This window comes from Galeopterus variegatus, unplaced genomic scaffold, assembly GCF_000696425.1.
Source record: "Galeopterus variegatus unplaced genomic scaffold, G_variegatus-3.0.2 Scaffold3830, whole genome shotgun sequence".
In the NCBI taxonomy this organism is placed as follows: Eukaryota; Metazoa; Chordata; class Mammalia; order Dermoptera; family Cynocephalidae; genus Galeopterus; species Galeopterus variegatus.
In genome coordinates this window covers 100,228-115,969 of record NW_007729941.1, presented here as the reverse complement: position 1 = coordinate 115,969, position 15,742 = coordinate 100,228, and the positions used below count along the sequence as shown (strand labels likewise).

Below are 15,742 nucleotides of genomic sequence, written 5' to 3'. Positions count from 1 at the left end.
GTCCTATCATTTGTCACAGAAAATAATAGTGACTAATGAACTGGTAACATACCTGTCTGTTACTACCTAAATGCACACAAAATTTCACATTATCAGCAGGTAGGAGCTTGCTTAGAACGTCCCTCCATAAAGACCTATTTTTAAAGATTTTGTGCTTTTTTCAAAAACGCTTGTTTATCTTCTAATTAATTAAGAAGTTAAGAAGGCACAGGTGCAAAGATGGTCAAATAGTTAACCCATAGTCCCAGAAACACTTATTAAATTGCATTTTCCCGCCATCTGTTTTAGGGCATTTCTGGGCAGTGTAGGCTGCACCACATTTTAAGAGTTAATTTCATTCATTGGTTTATTCACTCAACAGGATTTTGTGTACTTGTATACATCAGGTGCTCGTTGTGGGGGTGGGGAATGGGAAGGAAAACAAAGTCAAGTAAAATCTGGGGGCCTGTCATGTAGCTAGGAACCTAGGACATGTCCATGCATAACTGCAACATGTGTTTGTAAAAACTGGCACTGAGGCGTGACACTGATATTTTAAATTTGCACAAGCCATTTCTCTGCACGGCACTGAGTGTGTGGGATTTGCAGGCAGGACAGGTTGCGTGTCCTCGGTGGGCTCTGACCTCCTGCAGGGGGGGCCAGGCCCCAGAGACACTTTTGCGTGGACGAAGGAATACTTTTCTGACACACCCTCTCCTTGTGCTCCAGGGAAGTGGAGGTACGGCTGGTGCTCCTGGAGAACGCGGCAGAGTGGGTCCCCTAGGAAGAAAGGTTTGTCCTGAGAAAGGTAGAGCTCCCCTGAGGACAGGGACCCAGCCAGATGCACACGTCCCCTCCTCCTCATTTGTCACTCTGTCCACCAGCTTGGTTTGCACATCCCTTCCCCTTTCCACTGCCCGTTCCCACCCCAGACTCCACTGTTGATAGCCGGATCTCCATCCCAGCCACTGTCCCCACTCTGTGGGCTGGCTTTCTCCCACTCTGAACCTGCCATCAGCTGGCAAGTTGCCTGATCCTTTCTCACATTGGCATGTGCCAACAGCACAGCATCCCTGAGCCGTCAGAACAGCCGGGCAGCGCTTTGCACAGTTTTTGCATTAGTGCAACACACAATTTTTAAATACAGGCTGTGCACACACAGCAGCTCTGCTCGCCTTGTTTAGAGCATCTGGGAGACCCAGATCCAGATTATTCCTGACAACAGCAAGTTTGTTACATGCAGGCTGAGAACCTGCTTTCCATCAGCCTTGGAAAGAAACACAATTTATCATCAGCCGTCCGAAAAGACAGCATTTCCTCAGTAAAAGAAATGTGCTCGTGCGAATCCCCAACGGTCCCTCTGCCTGGCTGGTGGTGTTGGGGTCACGGCTGAGTTCCAGGCCCACTGCCTTTCACACCTCCTTCTCCCGTGGCCTCTCTCTCTCTCTTCCTGTCAGGCTGTCTCCCACAGCACAAAGATGAAAAGAACAAACACAGCCTTCCCAGATTCCTTTCTAGGAGTCCACACGCAAATGCATGAATGTCGCGACTACAGCGTCATTTCGTTGAAACCTACAAGGGGAAGTAGCTTGCAGCGGCTCCTGGGTCAGGATCTGGAGCAAGGCAGGGCTGGAACCACGTGTGCGTCACCTCAGCCTTGTTTCTCTGTCTAGGGTGAGCCTGGAGAGGCAGGAACAAAGGGAGGAATTGGGAGCCGCGGCCCTCGTGGGGAGACGGTAAGGTCGCAATACGCCTGGGCCTGGTTGTCCCGAACTCTTAAACAGGAAGCTGGGAGATGGGTTCCAAGTAGAGACAGCTTGATCATTGCTTCTTGAGTTATTGGAGACACGATTGGAGACAGTGAAATCTGCTGCTTATAACAGCAAACAAGTCTCAAAATTAGTTTTCTTTCATTGGTGGGGGGTGAGGGGACATTTCTCCTGAGTGAATGTGGTGGTTTGCTGAAGCTTGGGCTGCCTTCACTCTAGGTCCTGCAAATGCTTTGTGGGCATGTCTAGATGGAGCTTTTCTGCAAAGACGTAGTTGTCCTTGGGTTAGAATGAAATTGGATCTGATAAGATCTCAATCCAGATGGAAACAATTTCTTTTGACTGAGACATCCCAGGAATAGAAATTATTACCTCTATAACTCATTTTTGGAAATGTTATTTAAAAATACTCCAAATACTCATTCACAATAATTTTGTGATATACATTTCTATGTAGGAAAAAAAAATCTACAGTCCATTGGGAATTTTTCTAAATTGAGTCACCACACCCCAAAATGATATAAATGAACCAGGTTGGTCTGACGGTTATAATTTCCAAGCTTTGAAATATTTTTCTTATGTTTCTTTTCCCCAGGTAACCGAAGTTAAAAAAAAATCTATGTCTATTACTTTTAGTTTCAGAAGCAGAGGGAGAAAAATTAGACATTAAATTCTATTTAAACCGTTGAAGGAAATCTCTTCCTGATTGTTTCCATAAATTTGAGATGGCAGCTTTCTAGTTGTTGATGTCTGCTTGAAACTGTAGATTAACTAAGTTGTGATTTCTCTACATGTTTTAGAGATATTAATGTATATTTCACATAAATTCTTCTGATCCTTCTGAAATAATTAACGGTCCAGTTCTTAATGCCCCACATGAGAGAGCCATAAAGACAGATCTGAGCATACAGAGAGGAAGGTGTTTGGAAAGGGGGGTGGTCTGGAGGTGATGGCTTTGAAAAAAGGGAAGGGGCTCAGGAAAGGGAGTAAGTTTTGGGCACAGAAGACTCAGGAGGGCCTGAGAGACTGGGTTCAGTGTTGCTGTTTTGCAGTGGAATCAAAGACACATATATGCATAGAATCAAGGCAGCCTTTAAGATTCCTTTCAACTCTAAGATCCCCCGGTTTGATGAGTCTTTGATCCTACATCTGCACAGCTACCCGTGGTTCTGAATATTTGCAGTCTACCAGCTCTGTCTTGCTAAAGGAGTCCTTTGAGGTCACCATGTACAGACGGTCTTCTTCACACCTGGAGGGTGGGGACGATGGAGTGGGTAGTGTTCCTGCTTCTGACCTTGGTCGGGAAGCATTTCAGGGACTCAGGACCCTCTGCTTGGGGGAACAGCAAGGCAGACATGGTGGCTGTGGTGGTCTTTGCAGTGACATTCTCTTTCCACTCTCAGGGAGATGATGGGCGAGATGGAGTTGGCAGTGAAGGACGCAGAGGCAAAAAAGTAGGTATCTTCTGAGGGTTCTGAGAAGAGTCCCTGTGGCCAGGAGGCTCCAAGGACAGCTTTTGACCTGTTGTATTTTTAAAGAATTATTTCTTACAATTTTATTGTGTTTTAGTGATTTTTTTCTTTTGATGACTCTCCAGACTTTTTTTGTCTTTCAAGATTAATTTATTTTAGATGAATTTAAATTAGAACCAAAGATTGAGTCACTCATTTATCTTTTACAGGGAGAAAGAGGATTCCCTGGATACCCAGGACCAAAGGTAAACATTTCCCTGGTGGTGAAACATCACCATTGTTTTCAGATGAGTCTGGCATGTCCATGGACTGGAAATCAGCATATCTCGGTTTTAGTCTTGTGTCAGTCACTTACTAACTGGGCTGCGTGGGAAAGACCTCACCCTCTCTATGACACTCCCTCATCTGTCAATACAGATGACAATATGCATTTGTCATAGTGCTTGTGGGTTTAAATGAGGTAACACTCCAATAAAAGTTCTTTGTAAGCTGTAAGATGCTATAACTTATATGACATTATCATTATTGATTAAATAAACAAAGGCTGTCTGCAAATGCCACTATATGCTAGCAACCTACTGGAAGAGTAAATCAGAGTTAACCATTTGGCTGTCTTGGAAAGTGTGGCCCACATGTCCCATTGGGGTCCTGTGTCAGGGACCATCAGCTAGACCATCCCTTCCAGGGTGTAACATGCCGCTTCTTGGCTCTCTTCTCAGGGTACCTCTGGCGAGCCTGGGCCGGGCGGGTCACCGGGACCCAAAGGCATCCGAGGCCGAAGGGTGAGTTTGCCTGCGTCTGGCTGCGGGTGGGGATGAGAACGTGTGTGGCAGCGTGATGAGCTGCTGAGCTCTTGAAAATTATGCTCCTTCACTTGCAGCCTGGCCAGTGATAGAACGGGGGGAAAGAGTGGGACCCCAAGCCTCGACCCAGGGCCTTCAGACCCCCGCTGTGCGGTGGTCCGCGGCTGTCTTCCCTCATGGGAGGCTCTAAGAGCCCCTTCTCTCACACACCACACAGGTCACTACCCATGATCACCCCAGTGTCAGAACGGGTGACATGGGAAGTCACATTAGGCCACACGCACCCAGGTGGTGAGGCTACGGGGTTTGATGAAGTGCGTGAACCGCGGCTCCTTACCCTTCTCCTTTGGCAGCTTTGGTTCCAGACTGCTCTCTTCAGTGACGGTCACTCCCCCTCCTATCAGTGCATGGGTCTTGAATTAGCAAATTGTGGTCCGGATGTGGGTAAACACTGCTAACAGTTATTTTAAACCTGAAATATAGTTAAAAATTCATCATCATTATCCTGTTCATTTGAGCAGTGAAAACAGTCGAGCTAGATCACTTACTACTCGAGGCGGGGTTTTCAGACGCTGGGCTGATGATCTGCACCGGACAATGATCTAATTCCTTTGGGCATCCATAGATAGGCTGATCGACACTTCTCGGGCAAGCATCTGTCTTACTTTAACCTGCCAGAGAACATAGCTGGGCGCGGGGCCGGGGGGGGGACTCAAATCAGCTTATTAAGGTCGCTTGTCCCTACAGTTGGATTTTGGAGACAATCAAGCTACCTTGAATGAGAGATTTCTCGTGGTGATGGGGACGTTGGGTTAGGTCACCTTCACCATTCCTTCCAGCTGTGGGAGCCGAGAGTTTTCCTTTTTCTGCCACAATTGAGCAATGCTTCTTCTGCCCTCTGTAGGGAAATTCAGGACCTCCGGGGGCAGTTGGACAGAAGGGAGACCCTGGCTACCCGGGACCGTCTGTAAGTACCTATCCAGGTCTGCCGAAGCCCCCCGGGGTTAATACTTTACACACGGCTCCCCGGAACCCCCCACCACCTCTCTTCCTCACAGAGAAGGTGAAGGTGTGCTGAATTTTTGTTGTTTGTTTTTTGACACTTCTCTTCTGATACCACAATGGAGAAAAAAGCTTTTGAGTTTTAGAGTAACAAGAAACTTTAAAAAAATTTTATGTGATACTCTATAGTCTAGGGTGTATCAAAATATACCTTTATAATTTCCTGGTATGGGTTTGTTTGAAGTTAGTGTAGAGGAGGAAAACGAGAGATTGCAAATTTAAATACCTCTTGCTTGTGACTTGGAGAAGTAGCGTGCTTATTCCTAAGGCAGCCACTGGCTCGNCGGTGGTCCGCGGCTGTCTTCCCTCATGGGAGGCTCTAAGAGCCCCTTCTCTCACACACCACACAGGTCACTACTCATGATCACCCCAGTGTCAGAACGGGTGACATGGGAAGTCACATTAGGCCACATGCACCCAGGTGGTGAGGCTACGGGGTTTGATGAAGTGCGTGAACCGCGGCTCCTTACCCTTCTCCTTTGGCAGCTTTGGTTCCAGACTGCTCTCTTCAGTGACGGTCACTCCCCCTCCTATCAGTGCATGGGTCTTGAATTAGCAAATTGTGGTCCGGATGTGGGTAAACACTGCTAACAGTTATTTTAAACCTGAAATATAGTTAAAAATTCATCATCATTATCCTGTTCATTTGAGCAGTGAAAACAGTCGAGCTAGATCACTTACTACTCGAGGCGGGGTTTTCAGACGCTGGGCTGATGATCTGCACCGGACAATGATCTAATTCCTTTGGGCATCCATAGATAGGCTGATCGACACTTCTCGGGCAAGCATCTGTCTTACTTTAACCTGCCAGAGAACATAGCTGGGCGCGGGGCCGGGGGGGGGACTCAAATCAGCTTATTAAGGTCGCTTGTCCCTACAGTTGGATTTTGGAGACAATCAAGCTACCTTGAATGAGAGATTTCTCGTGGTGATGGGGACGTTGGGTTAGGTCACCTTCACCATTCCTTCCAGCTGTGGGAGCCGAGAGTTTTCCTTTTTCTGCCACAATTGAGCAATGCTTCTTCTGCCCTCTGTAGGGAAATTCAGGACCTCCGGGGGCAGTTGGACAGAAGGGAGACCCTGGCTACCCGGGACCGTCTGTAAGTACCTATCCAGGTCTGCCGAAGCCCCCCGGGGTTAATACTTTACACACGGCTCCCCGGAACCCCCCACCACCTCTCTTCCTCACAGAGAAGGTGAAGGTGTGCTGAATTTTTGTTGTTTGTTTTTTGACACTTCTCTTCTGATACCACAATGGAGAAAAAAGCTTTTGAGTTTTAGAGTAACAAGAAACTTTAAAAAAATTTTATGTGATACTCTATAGTCTAGGGTGTATCAAAATATACCTTTATAATTTCCTGGTATGGGTTTGTTTGAAGTTAGTGTAGAGGAGGAAAACGAGAGATTGCAAATTTAAATACCTCTTGCTTGTGACTTGGAGAAGTAGCGTGCTTATTCCTAAGGCAGCCACTGGCTCGCGGTTTAAAACCTGCTAGTTGCGCGACCACCAGGAACCAGGAGGCTGTCCTCCTGCAGGCCTGCCGTTATCTCTTTATTGCTAAAGTATTTGTTTCCTTATTTGGATTTCTTTTGATATTGCCTCCTTGTTTTAAATCGATGTTTCAATGATGAATGGAAGAGCTAACTCAGGAGTTGGAAAATCACTCCTAGAAGGAAAGGTTAACAAATTAGTTGGTTGAACTAGGGAGAAAAAGGTTGGGTCAGGTGGGTCTCATTGCTGCCATAGCCAGTGAAGCGTTGAATGGGGAAGCATTAGGCCAGTCACCAAAGAAGACCAAGCAGGTGGAGACAGCCTTATGGAACGATGCCCACTGGCCCATGAGGTGACCGCTCGGCCATCAGGGTGGCAAGGTATTGGAATGAGATGCTGAGGGCAGCCATGAGTCTATCCCTCGAGCTCCTGGGGGGCAGAATCCAGCCGGGATGCTTTAGACAAGGAATGCACAAGGACAGCCTGGTGATTCCTCACCGTCCCTCCTCACCGTCCCTGTGGGCGTGGGATGTGTTAAGCGCACACATGAAAGGAAGCTCTTCTCTAGGGACAAGTGCTGTGTATAGACTCAGGCTCAAATGTGGGATTTACATTGACTGGTGATGAGCTTCCTGGCTTTCAGGGTGTAGAGCTTTTCTAAAAGCCAAATTACCTCACTGTCTTTTGCTGCTTCAGGTAATAAAATCAAGTTTATAGGGAGAGGTTATAAATGATCAAGGTTATCCACAGACCACCTGTGCTGTTTCTGTCATGTTTTTGTGGGCCAGAGACTGTCCTTTTAGATGCCACACCTGGTACCTTTGCTGTGTCTCTCAGCCTTTCCTTCCTTGGTTTTACAGGGTCACAAAGGCAACAGAGGCGACTCCATAGACGTAAGTTGCATGTGTCCAGAGCGAATCATGCTTTGTGAGCCTTTATCTGCTTCTCTCCTCACGTGCTCTTTCTTCCCTCCTAAAGCAATGTGGCCTCGTCCAAAGCATCAAAGACAAATGTCGTAAGTACCCTGTTTTCTTTTGTCTGCGACGCATTTATGGTTTTGCATTTGAAATTCTCACGCGGTGGGCACATCTTCACCTGTTCTTTCCTTTGTCTCTTCTAGCTTGCTGCTATGGTAAGTCGACTTCAGTGATTTGACTGTCTTCTGAGGAAAGAAAGACCCCTTTTCCAGTAAGTAAAGTTTGCTTTGAAAACCCCCCACTTTCCACAGGGCCCCTGGAATGCCCCGTCTTCCCGACAGAACTAGCCTTTGCTTTAGACACCTCCGAGGGGGTCACCCCAGACATGTTTAGCCGGATGAGAGATGTGCTCTTGAGCATTGTGGGCGACTTGACCGTTGCCGAGAGCAACTGCCCGCGGGGGGCCCGAGTGGCTGTGGTCACCTACAACAACGAGGTGACCACGGAGATCCGCTTTGCTGACTCCAAGAAGAAGTCCGCCCTCTTGGAGAAGATTAAGAACCTTCAGCTGTCTCTGACGTCCAAGCAGCAGAGTCTGGAAACTGCCATGTCGTTCGTGGCCAGAAACACATTTAAGCGAGTGAGGAATGGATTCCTGATGAGGAAAGTGGCCATTTTCTTCAGCACTAAGCCCACAAGGGCATCCCCACAGCTCAGAGAGGCCGTGCTCAAGCTCTCAGATGCAGGGATCACGCCTTTGTTCCTGACGAGCCAGGAGGACCGGCAGCTCATCAACGCCTTGCAGGTCTGTGCCCTTGTGCTTGGCTGGCTTCTGCCTCTCTCTGTGGGCTCTAGAAGGTCCTCAGGCACATCTGTTCTTTCCTTGGTGGATTCATATCCCATAGCTTCTAAAGGTCCTAGCGGAGCCAATCTAACTAAGAACCTCTCTTGTGAGATTTCCAGGACAGCCTTGTGGCTCTGGTGCTGGATCAACATGCAGATGCCTCCAACTTAACTCCCTCCAGGTTTCTCCTTGCATGTTGTCAGCTCTCGGCAGCTGGACAGGGTCTGTGTCCTCTGCATTGCCCTGACCAAGGTGTCAGTGCTGGTGGACATGCTCTATCTGCTAGTGGGGGTGGTATGCATTGTTTGCTTCGTTCATGAGGAGATGGAAGTTTGGGTCAGCTCTGGCTTCTCCCAAGATGGCCCCACATGCTCACTCTGAGCTGTGGCTGACCGTGTCTGGGCAGCCACTTCCCAGAACAGGTCGGTGAGGTTTGTATCATGAGTCTCACCTTATGGATGAGAAGATCTTGAAGCTCATGGAGGGCTCAATTGGGGACGAGACTCTGGTCTATCAGACTTCGATGCCCACGTGCTGCTAACACCCCACCCCACTCTGTCCCAACCAGCCCTGGAGGGATAATCTCTCAGGCTAGCCCTGGAGACCCATAGTCTCTTAGTGAGGTCCACAAAGCATCAGTGACCCTAGCACCCCCTAATCTGTACCACTGTGCAAACCTTTCTGCATTCAGTCTCCGAGGTTCAGCCCAGAGAGAAACCTTGTCAGTCAGTTGAATAACTTGTTTAATTACTATAATTAACATGCATTCAGTGCTAATACTGGTGGTACTGTTCAAGACGTGTGGATGATAGGTGTGAAGGGAGAATGTCTTAGACCAGGACCAAAGCATCAGTGACCCTAGCACCCCCTAATCTGTACCACTGTGCAAACCTTTCTGCATTCAGTCTCCGAGGTTCAGCCCAGAGAGAAACCAAGGGCCCCTTGTCAGTCAGTTGAATAACTTGTTTAATTACTATAATTAACATGCATTCAGTGCTAATTCTGGTGGTACTGTTCAAGACGTGTGGATGATAGGTGTGAAGGGAGAATGTCTTAGACCAGGAGTCAGGAGGCCTTGGCTTGAGTTCCCGTCCACCTGCCCATTTAAAGTAACATACACATGTCATTAACCTCCTGGAATCTTAGGTTTCCCAGCTGTAAGATGAGGCTGGAGTGATGTGATCTCTGATGTCTTTCCTTCCAAACTGGACAGTCTATGGACTTACCATTGCCCATGTCAGCAAGAAACAGCTGGGTCTCTTGGTGTTTACTCTGCCAGGCTGCAGGCCAGTGTGAGCATGGAGCACTGGGCATGGGAATCAAGCCTTAAACTCGGGCCCCAGCCATAAGCTCTGTGAGGGGCCCATGTATGTGCATCTTCCCTGTGTGGGCTGAGTGACCCAGAACCGCATGTGTTTCTTTACAGCATGGCTTCAGCAAGCTTCAACAATTATTCACTCACTCATTCATTCATTCAGATTAGTTATTAGTTAATGAGTAATTACTGATTGCGTGCCAGGCACTTTGATGGGCAGGACTTTTTGCTTCTAATAGAAATGATTTCGTCACTTGCGTTGTCATCAGCTAGACCCGAGAGGGTGGGGAGGGGATGGTGCTGATGTTTGCTGGCTGCCCTTACTGCTGAAACACTGAAAATAATGATAATATTTAAGTGCCCCTCTACTTGTCAGAGGATACACCAGGCACTTTATACATTATCTAATTTAATCTTCCAAATAATCCATTAAAGAAGGTACCATTATCCCCGTTTTATAGCTGGGTCTGGGGTTCAGACCCTGGAGAGGTTAAATATTGTTGCTTCAGGTCCTGCAGACAGTGCAGGAGTTTATTCATTCAAATAATACCTATGTTTTCCTGTTCTACTCAGAGCCTCCCCCACCCCACCCCTAAAATGAGAAGATGCCGAGCTCTTGGGAAGTTTATTTTATTGATGTGACTTTGATTTATTCCTCAGCTACATTTCAAATAGTTCCGTATCATGTAGATCCTACCTAGCATTTCCTTGTGTTTAAACCAGATCAACAACACGGCGGTTGGGCATGCTCTCGTCCTGCCCGCGGGGGGAGACCTCACCAACTTCCTGAAGAACGTCCTTACTTGTCACGTTTGCTTGGGTAAGGTGTTCCTCTAATGGGAATGTCTGTCCAGCTGCAACTGCAAAACATAATATCCACAGAGGGACGTCTGAAGAATTCCCTGTATAAAGAGCTTGAGTTCAATGGAGAATCATAAAGCTTTATATTTACCAGTGTAAATACTACTTAAGTAGTTTCATATTTCAAGTGGACCCCCCCAAAACAGAGCCTCTCAGAAAGGGGGATTCTCAGTATCATAGGTGACAAAGGAGGTGGGGTCTGCTTAAATTTCGACCTTAGAATCTAGAATGAAATGTTTGGCTCTAGTGTCTTTCTAGAACATATTTCTTCAAAGAATAGCAAAGAACTAAGGTAGTTTTTCCGTTTTTTTAATGCCAGTACCATGGTATGCTACAAAGATTTTAGTTTACTGATTTATTTCATCTAAGTATTAGGTGATGAAACTGAACTCTGACCACAATTAAGGCAGCAAGATATCAATAGTTTCTATGTTATGTGGCAAATTTAACCCAGATTCCCAGTGGGTTGATGGACGGTGTCCTGCTCTGGGAGTCACAGAATAAACGTGCTACCGTGCTTCTTTCTAGACATCTGCAACATTGACCCATCCTGTGGATTTGGCAGCTGGAGGCCTGCCTTCAGGGATAGGAGAGCGGCCGGCAGCGATGTGGACATCGATATGGCTTTCATCTTAGACAGCGCTGAGACCACCAGTCTGTTCCAGTTCAATGAGATGAAGAAGTTCATAGGGTACCTGGTCAGACAACTGGACGTGAGTCCAGACCCCAAGGCCTCCCAGCACTTTGCCAGAGTGGCCGTGGTGCAGCAGGCACCCTACGCGTCCGTGGGCAATGCCAGCGTGCCGCCTGTGAAGGTGGAGTTCTCCCTGACCGACTACGGCTCCAAGGGGAAGCTGGTGGACTTCCTCAGCAGCGGAATGACGCAGCTGCAGGGAACCAGGGCCCTGGGCAGTGCCATTGACTACACCATAGAGAACATCTTTGAAAGTGCACCAAACCCCCGGGACCTGAAAGTTGTGGTTCTGATGCTGACGGGCGAGGTGCAGAAGCAGCAGCTGGAGGAGGCCCAGAAAGCTGTCTTGCAGGCCAAGTGCAAAGGCTACTTCTTTGTGGTTCTGGGCATCGGCAGGAAGGTGAACATCAAGGAGGTGTATGGCTTTGCCAGCGAGCCCAACGACGTCTTCTTCAAGCTAGTGGACAAGTCGACCGAGCTCAACGAAGAGCCTTTGATGCGCTTCGGGAGGCTGTTACCATCTTTTGTGGGCAGTAAGTCCTGTGTTGCACAGTGTGTGCCCTGGCCATGGCTCTGTGGTAGGCCTCACCATTGGGCCACAAGGGATCAGGGAGCAGTCATGGGAAGGACAACCGATGTGCTGATCCACCCAACAAATACACATTAACACCTCTCGTGTGCCAGAGTCCGCAGGGAACATGCAGACGACCATCCTTGTCTTCACTCACCCATTTATTCCACCAGATTGACAGGGTACTTCCTAGCCATAAAGCACTGTTGGGGTCCCTGAGGTTACATGTATTACATGTGACATAATATGCTGGCATGTCATAATAAAAGTGTATCCTATTGAGGAAATTGGGAGAAGCTTCTAGAAGGAGTTGCATTGACCTGGGCTTGGATCCCTCTGCATCTTTGCCATTGGGACCCCTTCCCTGGAATGCTGTCCACCCTACCTTAGCAGCAAATCCACATTCATCTTCCAAACTCATCGCCAGCTGCCCCTGCTCACCGTGGCAGCTCCCACTCCCAAGGCCCATGCATGGTTAATCTGGACACTGTCCCTACGGTGTCTGTTCCACGGCCTCTTGGCCATCTGTTTCTGGGTCTGGGGTCCCCAGTAGACTGTGTTCTCCTGGGGGAGGTGTTTAGTTCACCATCACATTCCCCAGAGCCTGGCACAGTACACAGCTCAGAGCCAGCACGGCAAAGTGTCGAACCAACAAGGGAGACTTCTAAAGTATAAATAAACATGTATGTGCTGAGAGTTTATTATCCAAGAGAAGGCTGAGGTCTGTGAAAACAGTATCGACCTTGAGAAGGCCTGTCCCCACAAAGATTCAGGGAAAAAACGTGAAGCAAATGTCAGCCAGCACGTTCACCCAGGGGCTGTCGTTCCTGTCCTTAGAAATTTAAAAACAAAAGTTTTGTTAAAGAAAGCATTGAGAAAGTATTAAGGGTAATTGGATTATAATTTGATGTTCAAGAACTTGGAATTTGTTGAACTCTCGCCTTGATTTTTTCTTCTATTGTTGTCTTCTCCCTCATGTTGTGTAAATATTTTCTTTAACCTGATCACCCACATACTGCCAAATAGAGCATATTGGCTTAAGATGTTTCATGGATCAAGTACCATCACAGTTAATGCTTAAAACCACGAGATTTTAGTGTGTCTGGAGGAATCAATTTAACAAATATTTATGGGCTAAATAAATATTGTGTGATCCATTTAACTCATTTGCAGGTTAATTTTAATTTCTGTGTGATTCATGTGCAGTTCAAATACTTTTTTCTCTGTTTTTCTCTAGGTGAAAATGCTTTTTACTTGTCTCCAGATATCAGGAAACAGTGTGATTGGTTCCAAGGGGACCAACCAGCAAAGAATCCTGTGAAGTTTGGTCACAAACAAATGTAAGTGATGATAATTATTGTCTCTCTTACCAACTGCTAACTTTATGGATGAGGACATTGAAATCCAGAAAATGTGACTTCTCAAAGGTCACATGAGCTCTTCTTCTAAAAATATCTGTTGTATCAGATTTTGCAGCGTAACAAACTACCCAAAACTTAGTGACTTAACGCAATGACCAATTATGTAATTTGCAATTCTGTAGGTTAGCAATTTCTGGCTGGGCTGCCTGTCAGCTGGTCTAGGATGGTCTCAGCTGGGATGGCTCCTCTCTGCTCCGTGTGGTCTCTCACTCTGCAGTAGGCTAGCCTGGATTTGTTCACAAGGTGGCCAGGCAGGATTCCACGAGCAAAAGCGGAAGTGCACAAAGCCTCAAGACTGGAGTTAGAACCAGCACACTGTTACTTCTGCCACATGCTACTGGCCAAAGCATGTCCAAAGGCCCACCTAGATTTAAGGGTGGAGAACTAGACTTAATGGGAGGACCTGCCATCACACTGTAAAGGGCACAGGCACCGAGAAGGTAGATAATTGAGGCCGTGTGTCCAAACAATCCACCATATCTGGTGTGGAATGCTTTCGTAAAGAAGGATGGAATACATCCAAAAAATGGGCCCCAGGTCTTTGTAAAATTACTAGTGTTGTAGTAACATGTGATGGCGGTAGCATAGGAGGCAACGTGCTGTTCTACAGGGAGGACTCGTGGGAGGGCTTGGGATGGGTAGGACGTGTGCCCTTGGTGGTGCTGCTGCCTGGCACATGCTCAGGGGCTCCTGCCCCACTCCATCTGTGATATCAGCTCCAGAGAGGATGACCGTGTGGCCATGTGACAGAGGGCAAGGTGGGGGGATGTGGCTGCAGGATCTGAACTTGTACAATGTGTCAGCAATTTGTACCCCTCAAGTAAATGCCACAGTGTGTAACACTTTGGGGAGAAGTGGGGGTTCTGACCTTTGTACCCCAATAAGATGTGGATTTAAATGATCCTTGAAAAATGAATATCTGGTTTACTGCTGGCAGACCTCTGGGGTGGGGCAGGAAAGCTGACCTCTTCCTACTGCAATCCCTTCTCTCTATCACCCCTGAAGTCCTTCAGCCTTGTCTTCAGAGGGAGTGGTTTCAAATCTCAGCATAGTAGGTTGAAAAGCCCTGCTAAGGCAGGGAGGACCCTTATCTGGCTGTTGTGATTCTACTCTTTGCTTGATCTAGATTTATAGGTTCTATTTTCCTAGGCTTTAATGATCCTTATTATTTCTCTGGAACATTCCCTAAAGTTGGGTCAAGCGTCTTATCTTTAGGAAAACAGAATTAGCAAAGTAACCTAGTGTTTGAAGTTTTGTGATGTCAGCGTGGGAATACACTGTATGTGACATGCTATGGCTATGAATATAGTGTACTATGGCTATAAAGTAATGCATTTTCATCTAAGATCAGGAAAGGCACAATGTGTGGGTCTTTGCCATCGTGTCTGTTTGATTACGCTGTTGTTCTCTCTAGGGATTCATAACAGATAGAGAAATTGTAAAAATAAACCAAGTACACAAAAATTAACACAAATAAAAAATATGCACGCTTCTAGCAGTAAGCCCTGGGGGCAAAATGGTATATGCTGACATTTTAATTTTCCAGCTCAACTTGGCATTTTGTTGAGTGGATATTTTCTTATAGTGAAAGTAGCTAATTATAGATTTTACTTAATTTTTGGTGTATATGTTTCAGTTGGTTAACTGTTATAATTAGAACATTGTTAAATATTATTAATTATTGTCTCTTTTACTTTCTCTCTGCCTTTATTTTATACATTGAGAATAAGATGTCAGATGTAAAATATAAGCTTTATTTTTAATGTTCTGCTTTTAACATGTTGTTCCATATTTTTTGTGGCAGAGATCCTAAAAGGAAGGAATTTAATACATTCAATACTAAACATAATTTATGGAAACTACAACATACATTTTGCTAAAACAGCAAATTTCACGTGGCTCACAGGGTTATATCTTTGTCTGGTTTAGATAGCAGGCAAAAGTACAAACAGAGGTAACATTTAATTTGTTTTAACAGAAATGCTCCAAATAATGTTACTTCAAGTCCTACATCCAAACCAGTGACCACAACGAAGCCAGTGACCACAAAAGAACCAGTGACCACCACTACAAAACCAGTAACTATCGTAAATCTGCCCTCCGCAAAGCCAGCTGCTGCCAAGCCTGTGGCCACAAAGATGGCCACAGTCAGACCTGCAGTGGCTGTGAAGCCAGCAGCAGTGGTGAAGCCAGTGGCAGCAAATCCTGCAGTGGCAAAACCAGCGGCCATGAGTCCTGCAGCAGCAAAGCCTGTGGCAGCAAATCCTGCAGTGGCAGCAAATCCTGCAGTGGCAAAACCAGCGGCCATGAGTCCTGCAGCAGCAAAGCCAGTGGCAGCGAATCCTGCAGTGGTGAAGCCAGCAGCTGTAAGACCCCCCGCCACCACCACTGCTGCAAAACCAGTGGCCACCAAGCCTGAGGCCCCCAGGTCACAGGCAGCCAAACCAGGCACCGCCAAGTCAGTCCTTGCTAAGCCTCTGGGTAAGAAAGCCCTTGTTGGGGCTGCATCTTGTTATGTCCTCATTTAGTGCATCAGGGGCAT

General features: G+C 46.9%; 1 protein-coding gene across 1 annotated transcript in view; it reads left to right on the top strand.

The window, feature by feature from the left end:
* The window catches only part of COL6A3 (collagen, type VI, alpha 3), a 97,265-nt gene that overhangs the window by 68,733 nt on the left and 12,790 nt on the right, over positions 1–15,742 (top strand). The window contains exons 26-40 of the mRNA XM_008586105.1: positions 709–771; positions 1,653–1,715; positions 3,152–3,202; positions 3,430–3,465; positions 3,940–4,002; positions 4,928–4,990; positions 7,438–7,470; positions 7,556–7,592; positions 7,698–7,709; positions 7,806–8,299; positions 10,377–10,473; positions 11,043–11,741; positions 13,017–13,119; positions 15,179–15,410; positions 15,558–15,681. Coding sequence (XP_008584327.1) covers positions 709–771; positions 1,653–1,715; positions 3,152–3,202; positions 3,430–3,465; positions 3,940–4,002; positions 4,928–4,990; positions 7,438–7,470; positions 7,556–7,592; positions 7,698–7,709; positions 7,806–8,299; positions 10,377–10,473; positions 11,043–11,741; positions 13,017–13,119; positions 15,179–15,410; positions 15,558–15,681 — 2,170 coding nt within the window. The remainder of the gene's footprint in view (positions 1–708; positions 772–1,652; positions 1,716–3,151; positions 3,203–3,429; positions 3,466–3,939; positions 4,003–4,927; positions 4,991–7,437; positions 7,471–7,555; positions 7,593–7,697; positions 7,710–7,805; positions 8,300–10,376; positions 10,474–11,042; positions 11,742–13,016; positions 13,120–15,178; positions 15,411–15,557; positions 15,682–15,742) is intronic.